General features: G+C 56.5%; 1 protein-coding gene across 2 annotated transcripts; it reads right to left on the bottom strand.

Annotated features, from left to right (window-relative positions):
- Nucleotides 1-4,221: 4,221 nt before the first annotated feature.
- Nucleotides 4,222-18,259, bottom strand: GTSE1 (G2 and S-phase expressed 1). 2 transcript variants are annotated; one of them, XM_081129925.1, is made up of 12 exons: nucleotides 18,174-18,259; nucleotides 17,831-17,927; nucleotides 14,249-14,306; nucleotides 13,531-14,149; nucleotides 12,541-12,711; nucleotides 11,799-11,925; nucleotides 10,100-10,474; nucleotides 8,518-8,590; nucleotides 7,597-7,812; nucleotides 5,814-6,018; nucleotides 5,151-5,363; nucleotides 4,222-4,649 (listed from the first exon to the last, which is right to left on the bottom strand). In XM_081129925.1, the coding sequence occupies exons 2-12, from the start codon at nucleotides 17,904-17,906 to the stop codon at nucleotides 4,566-4,568; spliced, it is 2,217 nt and encodes a 738-aa protein (XP_080986051.1). In that variant the 5' UTR covers nucleotides 17,907-17,927; nucleotides 18,174-18,259; the 3' UTR covers nucleotides 4,222-4,565. The 2 variants fall into 2 exon arrangements, with proteins under 2 accessions (XP_080986051.1, XP_080986050.1); XM_081129924.1 differs by lacking the exon at nucleotides 18,174-18,259 and having other exon boundaries at nucleotides 17,831-18,139.
- Between the last annotated feature and the right edge of the window lie 820 nt (nucleotides 18,260-19,079).

Genomic DNA, 19,079 nt, shown 5'->3' with positions numbered 1-19,079 from the left:
GTAATGTGTGTGGTGAGTGTATGTGTGTGTGCTGTATGTGTGTGCATGTGTGTGTGCTGTGTGCATGTGTGTGTGTTGACAGTAATGTGTGTGGTGAGTGTATGTATGTGTGCTGTATGTGTGTGCATGTGTGTGGTGTGTGCATGTGTATTGACAGTGTGTGTGCTGAGTGTGCACGCATGTGTGTGTGGCATGTGCATGTGTGTTGACAGTAGTGTGTGGTGTGTGCTGTGTGTACACGCATGTGTGTGCATGTGTGTGGTGTGTGCATGTGTGTGGTGTGTGCATGTGCATGTTGACAGTACTGTGTGTGTGTGAGTGTATGTGTGTGCTGTGTGTGCACACGGGTGTGTGTGGTGTGTGCATGTGTGTGCTGACAGTACTGCCTCTGTGTGTGTGTGCACACGCCCCTGCCTGACAGTACTGTGTGTTGCACGGGACGGGCCTGTGTCGTTCCGCGGCACTCCCAGCACCCACAGAGGTATGGGGCTTAGGTGGGCTCTTCCTTCCTGAAGAGCCCTAAGTGAAGGGAGAACCTAGGCCGTCCCTGGAGGGCAGGTATGGACCCAAGTCCTTCAGGGAGGGGAGGAAGAACAGGCGGGGCTCAGCCTTGAGCAAAGGCCCTGGGCCTCTGGGGCCGGGTGAGGCTTGGGGAACGAAATGACCACATTTAAATTTTAGGAAGGTTTTCTGGCTGCCCTGTGGACAGGAGGAGGCCATGACAGCCAGCCGTCCGGAAGGGGACAGTGGCAACACAGACAGGGATTTGGAGGTAAAATTGAGAGCCCTTGCTGGCGGAAGGATGTGGGGTGAGGAAGGGGGGGGGGGCTTGACATTTCTGTCTGGGAACAGTCACCCAGGAGGCAGCTGGGCCAGTGCCTGCCAGATGAGCTCCAAGGTTTGGGGTGCCTTGGGGCCATGTGCTGGGACGTGGCTGTCCCTGAGTGAAAGGCAGTGACGCACGCGGGGGACGTGGCAGATGGATGATAGAAACAGCAGAGCCTGGAAACACCCCGAGCCTAAGAGAAGAGTGTGTGTGTGGGGGGGGGCGTGCAAATGAAAACCAAGGGAGAGGCCTGATAGGAGACCTGGAGCAGCTGGAGTCCAGTGACTGACCATCCGAGAGGTGGCCTTCAGTGTGGAGTGCCCAGTGTGGCACAGCTCAGACCAGGAGTGCTGCCGGACTCAGGACTGAGATTTGGTTTGCTGCTGGAAGCACCAGCCTGCATGTGCAGAATCTGGGCATTCTTTACTTCAGTGATGTTTTTTAACTTCAACCCTCAGTGGCACATTTCACAGGGTGGCCCAGGGTGCACACCCACCTGGACACATAAGTATATAAAAGAACATACCTCCAAAGAGTCCTTCCCCTTGCAACGTGCTGTGCAACCTTATTTTTTCATTTTATTATTTTTTTAAGATTTTTTAAAATTTTTATTTTTAAAGAGAGAGGAAGGGAGTGAGAAACATTGATGTGAGAGTGAAGCATCGATCGGCTGCCTCCTGCACACCCCCTACCAGGGATCGAGCTCACAATCCAGGCATGTGCCCTGACTAAAAATCGAACTGGCAACCTTTGGGTGCACAGGAAGATGCCAAACCAACTGAGCCACATCGGCCAGGGCTCTTTCTCATTTTTAAAAACTGCTGTGCAGTCCACTAAATTGATTTCACTGAATCATGGTTTGAAAAATGCAGGAAGGAAAAGGCACAACAAGCGAACACCAAAGCTTGGAATGAAAATCACATTAGTTCCTTAACAGTCTATGAGGTCACTAGCGGACGTAAGTGTTTAAATGTGGCTGGTTACTAAGGCAAGCCATCTTCTTGAGAACAGGAATAGTTTTAAGGGTCGAGAGTGAAATGAGGAAGGGCCCAGGGCCCTGTTTCTAACAACTGACAGCTGGGGAGTCATGGCCACTGGTGCCAGCAGCAGGCTCGGGGTGCGTTTAGGGTGGGAGGGGAGGGCCCCCGTGGGAAACAGGAGAATAACATTTTCAGAAGAACAAGGTATCAGGAACACATCCTACACGGGGAGCAATTTCATCTTGCATCTCCCAGAGGTGAGTAGGCCCAGGACCTGGACACCTGGCCTTCGGCAGATTTAGGAGTGGCCATGCCCATGCTCATGTCACTGGATTTTCTGCCCCCACCTAGAAGACCATAGCCTTCCTGGTGTGACAGTTTGGTAAAAGGTTAGGGCAGAAGTCCAGTTTCTGCCCAAGCAAAGGCCTTGGGTTTCAGTCAGCAACCCACCCACAAAGTGGAGGAAACATGACACACTGGCAACATAGTTTCTGCTACTTTTCAGTTACACATTTTAGCTACTTTGTAGCTCCAAGTCTTTAACCACCGTGTATAATCCAGGCCCATGGATGGACCTGCCACGGCAAAGATAATGACAGCCCAGTGCCCCTGACTATAGCGATGTGAGATGTGGATTTCAGAGATATGAGCCTGAGACACCTGCACTAGGAAATCTGTGAAATGTAAAAACCGCATGAAGCTGTACCTTTGAAGCCCCAGAGGGTGGCCATCCGGTGGCAGCCGGGGAAGCTCGCGCTGCTAGACAAAGTGGCTGTCCTCGGAGCCCAGCACTCCTCTCCTGTGCCTGTGTCGCTGCTCACACTGGGGGCGGGTTGGACCCAGGAGCCGGGACAGGAAAGGAGCCAGGCAGAGGGAGCAGCCTCAGCAGGACAGCTAGGCGAGACCAGGCCGGGAAGGAGAGGGGTGCTGCCCACGGGTGGGAGAGGCTGCTTTATCTAATGAGGGCTCTTGGGGGCCTTCTCCCCTCTGTTTGAAGAGAATTAAAATCCCATTACATCTGTCCTGCCCAGGGACACCTGTAGGTCCGGTGGAGCACCTGGGCCCCCAGGAAAGCCTGGCTGGCCACGAGGCAGCCTGGGGAGGGGAGGGCAGTAGAGAGGGGGAGCAGGAGCTCAACCCCAGGCGTAGACAGGACGGCCAGAGCCCCATTCGGTCCCTCTCTCCCACCAAATGCTAAGCCCCCAGAAGATACAGGGGTGCATGAGTTGTGCACCCCACTGTATCCCTGGCAGAAACGCAGCCTGCCCAAACATAGCCTCTATAAATATTTGTTGAGTGAATTCAGTTCCAGACTTTGGTTTTTCTCCGAACTGAGGGGCCGGGCATCAGACGACCCGCGTGGCTATAATACTGCATCCTTGAATCCTCTGCTGCCCACAGAATAGAGGGAGGAGGGGGAGGAGAGACGAGTGGTTCCCGCAGGCTGTCTGCTCCAACGGGCCAGGGCTCCGGCAGGCCAGGGTGTCCCTCCAGCAAGCTGCCTCGTTTTTTACCTCCGGGCATCTTTAAATTAAAGCTTTATCTCCAGGCAGAGCGATGCCATCCCTGTTCACTTCACTTTCCTATTCTTGAGGCCACAGGAGTCACCATTCCTGGTGGGGATTCACTTCAACCAGCACCCTTCCCTCAGCCCTTGGGGACCCAGGTTCCCTGGCCTCCTGCAGGGAGCACCAGGTGGGAGCCCAGAAAGGGATCCAATTTTCTGTCTGCAAAATTTCCTCATAAAACAAATATCTATACAGATTCAGTTTTCAGGCCAGCTAGTTTTTAAAAAACAAACCATTAGAACGGCTTCAGGCAGGGACTATGTTGAGCAGAGGCCCTTAGCTGCCAGGGTTTCCCACTGCCGTCCACCAGGAGGCTCCTGCCTGGAGCAGGGCCGGGGTTACATCCGCGGTCTTCTCAGTTTGCAGAGGAGCCCTCCTCGCAGCAGGCCCGCTCCACGCCACACTGCCCCCCCCCCCCAGCCTATTCTCAGGTGTGCGGCCCGCAGGGCGGAGTCCCCGGGCACCTTCTCTGAGTGCAGGCTGCTCCGCCTGCCCCAGACCTGGGCCTGCATGGAGACCTTTTTATTCCCATTAGTTTGTTTTCATCACATCCCCACGATGTTTTAAAAAACAATTGAAGTTTGAACCTTTAGGCCGCCTTCCCCGCGTGGCCCACCCCCACCGCCCGCCTCTGGCAACCACCAGCCTGTTGTGTCTGTGGGTTCCTTTGAGTTTCCAGGTGTCAGCGAGAGCACACGGCGATTCTTTCTCGGCCTGACTCCTCACTTAGCACGATGCGCCCGAGGCCCACCCAGCAACACCCACGTCAGGCTCTGGAGCCTGGACGCCGGGTCTTGCCGACCGACTGGCACGATAGACAAACATTCCGTGTGCTTGGAAATGAAGATATGCTTTAATGTATTTTCGTTTATTTTACAGTTTAACTTAAATCTAGAATATTTAACTTTTCATACAAACTTAGGTATTAAAAGAGTCGCTTGCTGTTTTACATAAAAAAGGTTCAAAGCAGATTTCATCGGGAGGGCTCCGGACAGGCACCCCGCGCAGTGTGGGGCGGCAGCAACAACGAGGGGGGTATGAACACCCCCCAACCCACAACCCCCCACAGTAATTGTACTTAGGTTCAAATATATTTTTTCCAATACAGTTGCCCCTAGGATTTATTTCTAGGGGTTGAAAACCTCTCTAGGACAGTTCTCGTAGCAAAGAGTGAAATGAAGTTTACTCCACTCAGAACTTGAGCAGCGGCGACTCCATGTTTTCTTTGTTGGCCTCGGGGCTCAGCTGGATCAGAGGAGAGCACAGGTCTATCAGCTGCTGGAGAGAAGTGGCGGAGGTGAGCGGAGCATGCCTGTGGCCCCACCCCAGCCGTACACCGTACACCGGGGACTTTGTTTACTGAAGCCTGGGCTACCCAGGAGCCACCCAGCTGTGGCTCAGGCCAAAGCCACTCAGTAAACCTGGCTCGGGCACACTGACATCTCAAGGGCCACTTGAAGGGGAAAATGCCACCCATTGAAGCACTCGGTCCACCAAACAGTCATGTTTCCTCATCACACACAGCACCAGGGACCCTGGAGTAGAGACGCTGTGACCCCAGCCCTTGGAGAGCTCCCGGGTTCCTGGGCAGGATCCTCAGCGGGACTGGAACCTTGAGCTCTCGCCACCAAATATGAGGTGTGCACGAGACATGTTACCTTAGAAGCCTCAAAGGCCACTCTCCAGGGTCACTGTGATGTCCCAGAATCAAGGAACAAACCCAGAACAGACACAACCCAAGGCTGAAGCCACACGGGCCCTCCTGCCGTGCCTCACCTGTCCCACCTCGCGGAGCGGCTTGGGTGCAGTGTTTCTGTCTGTGTCCGGGGTGTTCACCAGGAGGTCGATCAGAGGCCGACTTTCAGATCCCAGGGCCACGTTCGCCTCTGGAGTGTTGCCAAAGTCAATGAGAGGGTAGTCGGCCAGGGGCGAGCCTCCTGCCTTCGGAGTGATGCGAAGCTGATCCAGCTGGATGTCCACAAGAACAGCCTGGACAGGAACACAGGGTGTAGAGGCGATTCATGAATCCTTTTACCCATCGTCTTGGGAAAACAGGTCTTGCTGTCCCAGGGGGCCAGCAGTTTGGAAAACCATAGAAGGAGGGCAGGGATGGGCTCTTGGTGGGGAGAGCTGGCTGCCCTATGCACCTCCCTCCTGCCAGTGGCCAGCCCTGGAGCTCCCATGGACCCCTCCCTTCTGCCCTGATTCCCCTATGTCCTGTGAAGCCTGCCCTCAGTCAAACGGGCAGAGGTGTGGCCTTTTCCCCCTCCAGAGGCTGCAGGTGTCAGTGGCCTATCTCTGGCTCAGCTGGCCCTGGAGGCCGCATCCCAGGATGGAACCCTGCAGGGGCGACCCCACCCGCCCCGTCCTGAGTTACCACGTGGCTTCCAGGCCGGTTCTGCTGACCCGATGAACAGGAAAGCAGTCTATTTCCTTTACCTCATGGGGGACCGTCTCCTCGGGTGGCTGTCCCTCATCCAGCGCTGGTTCTGTGGGGAAACTTTCTGGAACAGTGACATCACCCTTTTCTGGGGAGAACCGGAGAGCCTGCGGCACCGCAGCCCGAGGAGAAAAGCTTTTGTCAGGCGATACTGCAGAGCCCCGGGGTGCGGCCTGGCTCCTGCCTCCACTCCCTGGAGCAGTCCTGCAGAGGAAGGAGGGAAAGTGGTGAGGAAGGTCCTGTGCAGGCCGGTGTTGGAGAAGGGACCACAGTGGGGAGCACCCTGCTCCGTCAGCACTGATTTCCCAGGTCCCATCAGCCCTGAAACTCTGCCCTTCTGGTGTCAACAGCACCCATTTTACTCCCTCTGCTTTAGGCTATTAAACAGGAAGAAAGGAGCGAGGTCACTTGGGGAGCTGGCCTCCGTCCGAGACTGCAGCCCTGCAGCTTCCCTGTGCCGGACATGCCCACCCACCAGCCCGGGAGAGCCCCTGGGCCGTCCCACAGCCGCTGCCTCAGGAGGCTGGCCTGGCCTGACGCCCGGACAGGTGGGACCCCCTCGTTACACAATCCACAGCAGGGCCCCCCGGTGACAGCGCCCCCTTCCAGGGCAGACGATGCTTTGAGGACTGTTTCCCGATGGCGCAGTGCGCACCGGCCACCTGGCTGCCTGCCCAGCGGGCCCTCAGACTGACTTGCAAGATGAAACCACGGAAAGCATTTTCCGTAAATTAATACATTATATTCTTTTTAATACTTTAAACGGTTTATAACAACCTGAAAAAAGAATTTTTTCCTCTATTTACATGTAGAAACATACAATGTACTTAAGCGGGTCACTGTAACTGGTCACACACTGGGACGTCCGTTTGTGTGAGCACAGCCTTGGTCCTGCCTCGTCTGCTCCCGCCCCGTCTAACACACACGCTGGCCGCTGGCCGTGTCCTTCCAGGCTTCCCTACTCTCACAGGGCTGAGAGACATCTGCACACAGATAAATACACGCGACACACACGCCTGCCGTGGGCGGGTGCAGAGTTTCACACACCAGGACCTCTTTCTCAGCCATCGTTTCTTTTACAGACACGGGTCCCGTTCCACGCCCTCCTCTGCACCCTCTCGCTCAGGATTCCTATGGAAACGCCCGCAGGTCAGGGGGTACAGGGCTCACCCAGGCCTCTGCCTGGCGACCTAACTGCTGGCTGGTTTCCAGTGGTTGCCGCCAGTGTCTCCGGCTGCCGCAGGCATCTCTGTGCCTGAGCTGCAGTCTCATGGGCGGCAGGACTGCTGGGGTCAGAGGTGTGTGTAGCCGGATTTTTTTTTTTAAATATATCTTTATTGGTTTCAGAGAGAGGAAAGGAGAGGGTGAGAGAGCGAGAAAAACATCAATGATAAGAGAGTCATTGATTGGCTGCCTCCTGCCTATAATCCGGGCATGTGCCCTGACCAGGAATCGAACCCCAATCACCTGGATCCTAGGTTGACGCTCAACCACTGAGCCACACCCGGCCGGGCTGTAGCTGGATTTTGACAACCTTTCTGAACAATCCACCGTAATTCCCGTTTCCACCAGCTGCGTCTGGAACACCTCCCCCACCCTCCCCAGCCCGGAGGAGCAGGGCGACCTGTAAGAGCTGCCTCCGAGCTTCTGATTAGCGTGTCCCTGGTGTGGTGAGCCGGGCGCCTGAGGTGACTTCACACAGACAGGCAGCCTCCCCAGCACCGGACTCACTGGAGGCTTTGAGCTAACAAAGACTCACTACGGCCTTTATTTTTCTCTCACCTCACTGCAGACTTTCTCCGGGGCTCAGAGGAAAGTCTCCGAGCAGATGCACACAGGGGAGAAGCCAGAGTCCTGGGCATGGTTTTAGGGGTCACCCATGGAAGGCCGGAGAGCCGACGGCTGGCAGGTGTGGGCAAGCAGGACATGCGTTTGGTGCTCAAAGGGGTCCTTGGGGCCAGCCCTGAGGAACACCGAGCAGGGGTGCTGTAGACGACCCTGGAAAGACAGAACCGGGATCTTAAGTACATATGACAGTGGAAACACCTAGCTATTCAGCCAACATGCTAACATAGCAGGAAGTCCTACGTTTCAACACAACAGAGTCAAGCCAGCAGCGCCCATGTGGGCTGCTCCCCGTGGGGCTGCCCCCGACCCTGTACCCTGGCGTGGGCCTGGTGACTCCTTGGGCAAGGCCCCGCCTCTGTCCTCACAAGTACCCATCAAGTGTAACCACACTTCACAGGTGGTGGCAGGAGAACATGCTTCTCAGGAGGTTCAGAAGAGATCTGTGCTTCACTGGCACAAATACTCCCATAGGACACCCTGACCCACAGCGGGTCGCTGGGCACACGTGGACGTGCAGGGCCACTGTGTGCTCATTCACTCCCAGGCTCACAGCTGTCAGAGCCAAGTGAGGACACAAGTGAGTCACCAGGGCACCTGTTCCCCAGGCATATCTCCTTCCCTCCCTGGCGGTGCCTGTGGCAGCAGCTCTGAAGGCGGCTCCACTGGGTGGCCTGGCGGAGAACCGCCCCGCAGGGGGCCAGCCTGCGCCTAAGTGAACTGCGGTGGAGGTAGAAGTGACACTGAGAGACGGGGCAAGGCCCGGAGGCATGGCCGGGCCGTGGGGTCCCCGTGTGTACGAGGGAACTGCGAGAAGTCAGCAGGTGCGCGTCTGTTTATAGTCATGTGGCCCCTTACCTCCCCGCCGACGCGCAGGACTGCGGCCTCTGTGCCTGAGAGAACCTGGGCGTCGTGCTGTCTGGGGGTTCACCTGAGACGAGAGAGGAAGCATGTGGCTCGTACACCGTTTGGTGCCAAACAAACTCATTAGGTGCACAGTGAGCAGCTGCACACGTGTTGGGCGAGACGCCAAACTGCCGAGTCGAGAAGTGCTGGGAAAACTGCCTCTGCTCACACGGCTGGGACATGCTCACACGGCCGGGACACACTCACATGGCTCACACAAGTGGGACACGCTCACACAGCCGGGACTCACTCACACAGCTGGAACACACTCACATGGCCGGGACACGCTCACACCCCAGCAGCCAGCTGGAGGCCCTGGGACACAGCCTACTCAGCAGAGACTGGGGGAGGCCACACGTCAGCAGCAGGGCCGAACTGCCCCAGAGCGAAGGCTCTTTGAGACTTGTGCCACTGCAGCTCGAAAAGAAGCCTCAGAAGGAACTAACTGTCTTGAAGTTCACTGCCTGCCACAGCAACATGCAGCTCCTTAAAGACAGACAACCCAACCCAGACATTTGGAAATGTGAAATTTCAATGTCTGGCAGACAATAAAAAAGTATTAAACATGCGAAGAAGTGGGAAAATTGACCATAACCAGGAAACAGACCCCAGAATGACAGGGAGGATGGGATTAGGAGAAACAGGCCTTGAAACAACAATTATAAACATGTTCAAGAATTTAAAAGAAAACACAAACACCATGGGGACAAAAATGGGGAAACTATAATGTAGGGAATAAAAAATTAACCAGATAGGCTTAGCAGCAGATCAGACACACACAGAAGAAAGATACCTGAACCTGAAGATAGGACAGTGTTAGCACAAGAGAAGGGCTGGAAAAAGGGAACAGCCTCGCTGACCCGTAAGCACCAAGAAGTCTGCTACACACGTGCTTAGAGTCTCGGGAAAAGAGGAGAAGCAAAATAAATATCTGATTTTTCCAGATTTGATAAAAAATATCCACCCATGGCCCTGGCCAGCGTGGCTCAATGGTTAGAGTGTCAGCCTGCTCACTGGAAGATCACGGGTTCAATTCCCGGTCAAGGGCACGTACCTGGGTTGCAGGTTCACTTCCCGCCCCTGGCTGGGGTGTGTGTGGGAGGCAACCAGTCCATGTATCTGTCTCACATTCATGTTCCTCCCTCCCTCCCTCTGAAAAGCAATGGAAAAAATATCCTTGTGTGAAGATTAAAAAAATAAAATAAAATAATAAAAAAATCCACCCACAGAACAAAGAAGTGAAGTACCCTCAGGCACACTAAACACAAAGAAAACCACAGTGCAATTCGCATGATCCAAGTGCTGAGACAGCAAGAGGAATCCTAAGAGCAGCAGGGGACAAGGTGCTGCCTGGAGGGAGGGGTGCAGGATTAGACACCCCCGGCCTCGCATCCGAACGAGCCAGGGACACGCGCAAGGTGCCCTAAGGAAAAGAGCACGAAGAAATCGTCGTCACCAAAACCGGTCATTTTTAAACGTTAAATATAAATTTTTCACTATTCTAAAAACACAAGAAAACTTCTCTTTTACTCACCAGTAGGAAACTTGGGAATTTTAAACTGGTTCGTAGGGGCAGGCGTCCCCTTCGACTTGGAATTCAGAATGGAGTCTCGCCTGGCACTCCCAGCCCGGCTCAGCTGAGAAGATCGGGGCAAACTGGACTGAGCATTCAGCCTCGGGCCTCCCTGTTCCGGCGTCCGTGGCTGGGGGAGAGCCGGCGTGGCGGGCGCCAGGGGCGGCTCGGCTGCGGGCTCGGCCAGCCCGGGGCACCGGCTCTGCCCGCACACAGCCGCAGGGCCCGCCTGCAGAGCCGGCCGGACAGCGGTGGCTCCCGCTCGGCCTGGCTGGCTGGGGTTGGAAGGAGGCCGGGAGCTCTCTGCGGAGACGCTTGGGCATTCGCTTGATTTAGCTGGAAGGGGAGACACACAGATCCAGTCACCACTCAGGCTTACGTGATCTTCACTCTACGATGTTATTTGACACACACACATAAGGTAAGCTCTCTTCAACATAACTGCTTAAAATGCTTCCCAGTGAGAAAGATCACCACTGTCAGGATGATTCCCATATAAAAACATATGACACGATCACCAACGTCCTGCGTGTCCACCAGGCAACATCCTCACACGCGGCAGCCCAGGCTGCTCCTGGCCCGGCCAAGTGTGTCCTGAGGCTGATTCTAGACAGTGACCAAGGTGCGTACGAGGGCACACAAGCTCACGCCCCCGTGCTCACTGACCACGCGGCAGCAGACACCCACCCTAGCAGAGTGGATGGAACGAATATCCTCAGGTGAGGATTAGAAAAATAAAAATAAAAAAACTGTAAGAGCGTGACCGACGCCACAGCTCACGTTATACCAGGCGTAGCGGGCACACCACATTCCTGCCCCGACTCCGTATCCGACCCAGAGGCCCCCCGTTCAATCTGCCCCAACCTTTCCCAGAGTGCGGAGTGCAGACGCCATCCACAAAAGTGGTGCTGACACCTGGACCAATGCGGCAAAACAGACGTCCTAACCCTGGTGTCACGGAACTTCCTCCCTGAACACGGGCCACGGGCCAGGCTGGCACCTGTTACCGTTCTAACGCCCACAGGACACTGCCGGAGGTCTCCCCCCTCAGTCTATAAAACTATGGAAACAACTTAAGTTCCTGTGACCCCCACCCGGCAGGGAGGATTCCAAATCAGATCACCCGGACTCCAGCTGACACTGCTCACGCTCTGAACAAAGCGCACACTGTGTGCCTGGATGAGCATCCGAGTCCATGCAGCAAACAATCTGAGGAGGGGCTCGTCCTTCAGAGCAGGAGACCCAGGCCTCTCCGCACGGCCTCTAGGGCTCCTACCTTCACCACTCGCAGCCGCGATTTAAACACTCATCCAGGAGTTAAAGGGTCACAGGCACAAGATTACCTGGAACAGTCCTATTCTGAACACCCACACCTGGCTACATGTCCTCAGGGGCTGGTCTTGGGCACCTGAGCGCTCGCCCACTTTGGGATGGCTTGTACCACCCTAAACTAAACTGCCCTCTGAGTGTATCTCTCCCTGAGGGAGGGGAAGCACCCCCCGGGCGAGGACCCTGACAGTCTCCCCTGCTCAGACCACAAGCCTTCCAGAGCCTTCTGCTGAGCCTAAGTGGGTCTGTGAGAACCGTCTTTGAGGGACGGCCAGCACTCAGGGCCTTGCCTGGCCAGCTCTGGGTCCAAGCTGAGTGGCGGGTGCCTTACCTGTGCCAGCCGCTGGGGAAGTGCACACACTGGTGCTCACGCCAGAGACAGACCCCCGGGAACGGGGCTTCCTTGCGAGACTGACAGCACAGCCAGGTGGCTTTAACAGGGTTTTCTTCGGCCCCACCTGAAAAAAATGTTAAAACTCAGCAAAGGTCTCATTACCCACCCATTCCTTATTCCTGTGAAAGTGGGGTGCTTTAAAATAATTTTTAATAACTTAATAATTATCATCTTGAATGAGAAGAGGAAGGTCAAGCAGCACTTCTCAGAGTCCCGCGGGAGCCTCACCAGGGTGCCCGCTGGAATGTGGACTTGGGGGCCCAGATAGCCCCACGGAATCAGCAGCTGTGGGGCCAGCTTTGGGCAGTTTGTGCAAGTCCATACAGCTCGGTTTGGCCACCAGTGCTGATGGGCAAACAGCAAAGATGTGGACAGTTAGTCCCATGCCTGGGAGGAGCTGAGGTTTCAGGCAAGGACATCCCACGTCATCCCGCCACGACCATGAGGGCACAGAGAGCACCTAGCTCTGCCTCAGACACACTGACGTGACCAGAGACGTACAGAGAGGTACCTTCTCTCTACCCGCACAGCTCACAGTGGGCACTGTGCCCAACTGCCTCCCAGGGATCCCATTCCCAACCTTCATTTTAACGCAGAGACGCATCCCACACATACAAAGCTGCCGCCTTCCTCCCTCCGCTCACAGGCCACAGCCCACCCGAGGGCCCAGCCAGCCCACCTTGTTAGGCACAGGGAGCGACCGCTTGCCCTGGACCAGGTGGCTTCCTCTGGCTGGCAAGCTGGTAGCATCCTGGGCAGCGCTGGGCTTGTCAGGGGGCATGTCCCCACGGGGTTCCTTTTCACTGAGGGTTTTCGTCCTGGAAGGACTGGCTGGTTTTTCTCTCGTAGGCTGAAATTTTAAAACTGAAACGTGAGAACTGTCCAGAATTTAACACAGTACAGACACTGAGGCTTGGCTCTGGAGCACCTGCAGACGCCATCTATGTCCCCGAGGTCGGGGGCTCCTTCATTCATCAGCAAGATAGAGGGGAGCAGCAGCTCACTTCCTCCACCAACTCCCCACGGACAAAACAATGACGGACTCGGCCTTCTTATTAAAAACGAGGTGAGATAATAAATACCAGGAGAGACAGGGCCTCAGCTGGAGACACTTCAGGCTAAACCTGGAAGCAGTCTTCCCGACACCCACCTTCCCTTGCCCTAGTGCCCTCTTCCCGACACCCACCTTCCCCTACCCCAGTGTCTCCCCCACGAGCCTCCAAGACACAGCTTCCTGGAGCTGGCTGGTCATGCCCACAGGCACATCTGCCCACTGCCATGTCCCAGGACAGCCCACTGGTTAACACCCGGGACGGAAGCATCTAAACTAAGTCACAGTCAGGAGAAAGATGCACAGATACTCCAGGAGGGGATTTTTGGAAGTTGCTTGTTAATGCAAATGAAACCCCTAGTGGGTGGCATGTCCAGTGTTGTGACAAAATCAAAGAAAAATGTCGACCAGAATTTCCGAGGAGGAGTCTTTAAGTCCTGACATCAGCAAGGCGGCCCTGCCCAGCTCCCAGCTCCTGCTCTCCCACTACCATGAGCCCTCGAGCAGCTCCACCTCCGGGGTCCTCCAGTAAAGGTTCCCACGACAGGGCGAACCTCGGAGGCTCGTCAGCAAGGGAGCCTCCCGCGTCCCGACCGGCACCCGGGCGAGGCTGCCTACCTTCTCCAGGGCCAAGTGCGTGCTCCTTCCTCTCACAGACGCCGCGCGGGGCCGCAGCAGCTTGCTGACCACCTTCTTCTGAGCCGCTGCCAGGCTCGGAGGGTGAGCGGGACTTGGTTCCACGGGCAGAGAACAGGAAGAGAGCGGCGGGCCCTGCGTCTGGGGGAGGCCGGCCTGGGCAGGCGCACGCTGTGGGCCCGCGCCCGAGGGGGGCTGGATCCCCGCCGCCGGCGGTCCCCCCAGGGGGCTGTCTGCCAGGTAGTACGTCTCCCTCTTAAGTGAGGTGGGGCTTTTCTTGGTTTTATGTTCTCTCTCGAACAGGTCCATTTTTAACCTGGACTCCTGTATAAACCTCTCCACGGCCTGGCTCCCGGGGTCCTCGTGCCTGGCTGGGGCGGCCGCGCTCCTGCTGCTGCTCTCTATCTGCAAGGCCAGCAAGCGAGCCTCCTTGTAAACCTCCACGAACTTCTCCCCGCTGAGGGGGCTCCAGCGGAAGGGGCTTCCTGATGCCGGCAAAAGAGGCTCTGCGGGACTGGGGCTATTTAACTCTAAACTGGCAGCGATACACCTTTCCTTGTGCCCAACAGGCCCAAAAAAGACCTCGTTGTCTTCTTCCGCACTGTTGTGAAAGAAAAGGATTATTAATCACGCCGGCACTTAAAGGGGGGATTTGACTGCAGCTACGCCCAAGGCCAGGGAAGAAAACTCAGCTGTTTACCTTAAAGAAGACAACGAAAGATCGAAGTCAAATTTTTCATCGGCCAAAAGAAGAAGTTCTGGGGGGAGAAAGTCTGCCGTTATTTTAGGGCTGGCGCCAGTAAACAGAAAAACAGCTGTCTCTATCGCTATCAAAATGCTTACGAAATTTCACTCCCCAAAGTGTAACTTACCATCATTTTAATGGTCACATTGTCATAGGGGGCTCTAGATTACCTTACGTTTTGCATTTTGTTTTGTAAAATAGCACCTGATATTCAATGTTCGCTAAGCTGTTCCCAAAGCCCAAGTGCTTTTTTTTTTTTTTTAATATGTTTTTACTAATTTCAGAGAGAGGGAGAGAGACAGAAACATCAATGATGAGAGTCACTGATCGGCTGCCTCCTGCATGCCCCCTACTTGGAGATCAAGCCCACAACTCGGGCCTGTGCCCTGACTGGGGATGGACCCGTGACCTCCTGGTTGATAGGTGGACACTCAATCACCGAGCCACACCAGCTGGGCCCCAGTACTGGTTTTAAGACATAATCTAAACTGCACTTCTCCCATCATTCAGGTGGCTACCCGAGACTAGCCAAGTCGTCCTCAGGTACAGAACATTTTCAGATAAACACCCTGCTTACAAACTACAAAACAGCTATTCCCCTTTTGAAAACAAATTCAGTACTGTTCAAACACACAGTAGGGACTCCATGAGTAGACGTGTTTGTTGACTGCCGCCTCTTCTTGGAGCCCATCTGAACCACGTCCACATTCCCACCATGGTGCCTTCACAGCCAGATGTGTTTACTAGCCTGACCCCCCTCTAACAGTCAGGCTCTGGGTTAGGGGGTCCCTCTGCTGGGAGTGGGGCGCTCCCTCCTCTAGCTCCTGCTCCCACTCCAGCCTGCTTCTCCCTGGGGCTCCCACAGCACCCAAACCTGTTCTCCACCACTGAATCGGCCTCACTATTCTATAAATGTCTCCTGACTCTCCTGTGGCCCCAACTACACTGTGAGCTCCTCCAAGACAAACATCTAATTCTCCCAAACTCCCCAATGTCCAGCCAAGGGTCTGTGCCCTCAGCAATTATCTATCAAGATGCACTGAACTGAAACTTCAATCAGGCTTATACAGGACTTCACAAAGCATGTCTTAGCAAGCTTAGCAAAACCACAAAACCAAAAAAGTACTAATATCCTAATTAGGCCCTAATTAGTCAATTCAATTAGTCCTATTACCTAATCAAGGGAAAGGTGGAGAGCACAAATGCACAAAAGAAATAAACAACAGTAACCAGAGAGAGAGGATAGTAAAAGATTCATAAACAAGTTTGCTCAACTCCATGCACATAACCTAAGCACTTGACTGAAATGGATAATTTTCCAGAAAATAGAATTTATTTCTTGTACCTAAATTATATAAATTAATTTATTTATAAAACTTGACACCAGGACTAAGAAAAAAATCTTTTAAAAAACTGGACAAATTTATTAAAGAGTGATTCTCCCCTGGAAAACCTGAGTCCCAGGTGGTTTCATAGGATAATTCTATCAAGTCTTTAAATAATACAAAATTCCAAAACTATTTACATTGCTCCAAAGGACAGAAAAAAGAAACCTTCGCCCAGCCGGCGTGGCTCAGCAGTTGAGCATCGACCTAGGATCCAGGAGATCGCGGTTTGATTCCCGGTCAGGGCACATGCCCAGGTTTTGGGCTCAATCTCCAGCAGGAAGCAGCCGATCCATGACTCTCTCATCATTGATGTTTCCATCTCTCTCTCTCCCTCCCTCTCTCTGAAATCAATAATTAAAAAAAAAAAAAAAAATGTCATGACTAATGAAAGCAGCTTGAGTGGAGGGGTGAGGGCAGGAGGGGTTGGTTGGGGTTGAGGGATGTGAAAAAATAGCAAAGCCAACAGAGAAAGCTCTGAGCGCGGCAGACACTGCAGTGGAGAGGCCACGGGGACACGCGGGACAGGAGTGCATCTGCGTGTCGATGTGAGAGGCAACGGACGGACAGAAGCAAGGGTGCAAGGGGAGGGCGGCAGAGGGCTGAAGTCCTGGAGAGAGGCAGCGGGCTCAGCGCAGGTGGAAGGGACCGGGACCGGCATCTGGAAAGGATGCCACAGTAAACAGAGAGGGCAGCTGCAGACGCCTTCCTCAGTGCCCTGAAGAATGGACGAAGGTTAGCAAAGCCTCTAGGGCGGTTTCTGCACAGTGGAGGTGTTACGGGCACTTGGCCACCCAGTCTGCCTGCCCCACGTGGGTGTTGGGGAGCAGAGGATAACCCGCTTTAACAGAAAAAGAGGCCCAGCCGGGCGTGGCTCAGCAGTTGAGCATTGACCTAAGATCCAGGCGATCGGGGTTCGATTCCTGGTCAGGGCACATGCCCGGGTTGCGGGATCAGTGACTCTCTCATCATTGATGTTTCTATCTCTCTCTCTCCCTCTCCTTTCCTCTCTCTGAAATCAATAGAGATATATTTAAAAAAACAACAAAAAAAAAAACAGAAAAAGAGGACACTGCCCTTAACGCATCCGTGAGGCCTCAGGTGCTCTCACCTGGACACTCACACCTGAGTGGAAGCCAACCAGACAGCGAAGTCACAGCCGGGCTGACTCACTCACAGGGTAGAGAAGGCCCTGAGCCCGGTTAGTAGGTGGGAACCAGCAGCCGACAGACAGAAAGGATCCCAGTCAGTCCCACAAGCATCCCGGTGCCCGCGGAGCCCCGGGGGGTGTTCTGGGGGTGCTGCGGGCACTGGGGGTGCTGCAGCAAACAAAGGCGGTGACAATCCCGTTCAGGGGAGAACTTAAAGCTGGGCGGCAAGGTGGGGGGAGAAAAACCAAAGATAAAGAGGCAGACAGGCCCTGGCTGGTGTGCTCGGCTGGGTGGAGCGGGGCCCCTGCACCCAGGAGTCGCGGGTTAGAGCCCCGTTGGGGCGCAGGTGGGAGGCACCTGGAGGATGCTTCTCTTTCCCTCCCTCTCCCGGCCCCTTCCTCTACATCAAGGAAAGTCACGTCTCTGGGTGAGGATTTAAATTAGTAACAATAAGAAGACAGGCGCCTCCGTGCGTCCCCTGGGCCCGGAGCCCGTGAGTGAGTGAGCTCCCGCACCCAGTGCCCGCAGCCTCCCTGAGCTCCCGGGGCCGGTGCCTGCAGCCTCCCTGATGAGCTCCCGGACCCGCTGCCCCCAGCCTCCCTGATGAGCTCCCGGGGCCCAATGCCCGCAGCCTCCCTGAGCTCCCGGGGCCCGGGGCCCGCAGCCTCCCTGATGAGCTCCCCGGACCCGGTCCCCCCAGCCTCCCTGAGCTCCCGGTGCCCCCAGCCTCCCTGAGCTCCCGGTGCCCCCAGCCTCCCTGAGCTCCCGGGGCCCCAGCCTCCCTGAGCTCCCGGGGCCCCCAGCCTCCCTGATGAGCTCCCCGGACCCGGTCCCCCCAGCCTCCCTGAGCTCCCGGGGCCCGCAGCCTTCCTGAGCTCCCGGGGCCCGGTGCCCCCAGCTTCCCTGATGAGCTCCCCGGACCCGGTCTCCCAGCCTCCCTGAGCTCCCGGGGCCCCCAGCCTCCCTGAGCGCCCAGCCTCGGGGCGCAGCGACGGCCGTACCCTCCTTCCTGGGCGCCTCCATCTCCGCTTCTCGGGGCGGGCCGGCCGCAGGCTCCTCGCCGCCGCCGCCTTCCATGCCCCGGGCTATCCGGGCGGGCTGCAGGGAGGAGGGGGCAGCCGTGAGCGGGCGTCGGCCGCAGGCCACCCGGGAGGCGGCTCCAGGCAGCTGAGACGCGGCCCGGCCTCCGCGGGGCGCCCCTGCGGGCCCGGAGCTCCGGGGGCGGCAACGGCAGACCCGGCTCCCGGCGAGGCTACGGGGCTTTGATCCGCCAAGGTCCCCACGGAGCATGCGCGGGCCGCCGCCGCCCCCGCCCCGAGCCCACCGGGCCCCCTCCCCCCCTACCTGCTGCGACGCCGCCGCCCGCACGCCTCCGCCCCGGATTTAAACGCGGCGCGGCGGGAGCGGCGCGGGCTGCGATTGGTCGGTTTGAAAAGGGCTCTACGAGGTCGCCGTGGCCTGGTGCATCCTGGGGGTTGTAGTCCGCGCGCCTGGGCGGGGGGCGTGGCGCGCGTGCGCACTGCCTCCGTGCCCGGGTGGGCTGGGCTGGGCACGCCAGGGACGGGTGCAGACCCGGGCGGGGTTCGCTCCGAGCCCCGCGGTGTCCCTGCAGGTTTAGCATCAGGACAGCTCCGTGTGGCCGCGGGCGTGGTTCTGATCCCCGCTCTCCATCTGTAGATGGAGAAAACTGAGTCCCTGTCGCAGGGGTGCTGTTGCGAGGACCCGCCTTGAGCAGCACGTGGTTCCCACCCCAGGAGGAGGCCCCGGTCGGCGTCTGTCCCGGGAGCGCAGAGGCGGCCCGGGGCGCACAGGGTGGAGCCAGCAGGAGCCCCCTGAGCTGAGCGGCGGGGCGCCAGGCCAATCAGTGAGCTCACCTGAGACTTGGGGCTCCCCCCGGGGTGTCATGCAGCTGCTGCTCTAGTGACCAGGGCCTGAGGGATGGAGGAGTGGGTGGGAAGGGGGAGCCCGGGGGGCCCCCGGGGTCTGCTCCAGGAAGGAGGGAACTCTGGAGGGAGAGCCCCGTGCTCAGGGACCAGTGAGCCCGCGATCCAGCCAGGCTGGGAGGGGACCCGCCCAGGGGAAGCCATCCTGTGCCCAGGACCCCACTAAGAAGCCTTCCAGGACAGCCGGGCCACCTCTGGGCTCCCAAGTCCCTGGGTTCACACCATCCACACCCTTCACCCCAGGTTGCTACGGTTCCACTTCATTTCTGATTCCAAGTCCAGCTACTCAAGAGACTCAGCTCCTACA

Source organism: Miniopterus schreibersii (genome assembly GCF_964146895.1).
Source record: "Miniopterus schreibersii genome assembly, chromosome: 2".
Lineage (NCBI taxonomy): Eukaryota > Metazoa > Chordata > Mammalia > Chiroptera > Miniopteridae > Miniopterus > Miniopterus schreibersii.
Note: the sequence above shows the minus strand (reverse complement) of the source record. Positions and strands in the feature narration are given on the sequence as shown.

Bases quoted from the DNA above. Each gene is read 5' to 3' on its own strand.
- GTSE1 (XM_081129924.1), bottom strand. From the start codon at position 18,119: ATGCTCCGTGGGGACCTTGGCGGATCAAAGCCCCGTAGCCTCGCCGGG. The intron at 14,150-14,248 runs GTAAACAGCTGA...CTTTCACAACAG, and splicing joins CTTTCGTTGTCTTCTTTAAG to TGCGGAAGAAGACAACGAGG. The intron at 5,364-5,813 runs GTAAAGGAAATA...GTTCCTGTCCAG, and splicing joins AGGAGACGGTCCCCCATGAG to GCTGTTCTTGTGGACATCCA.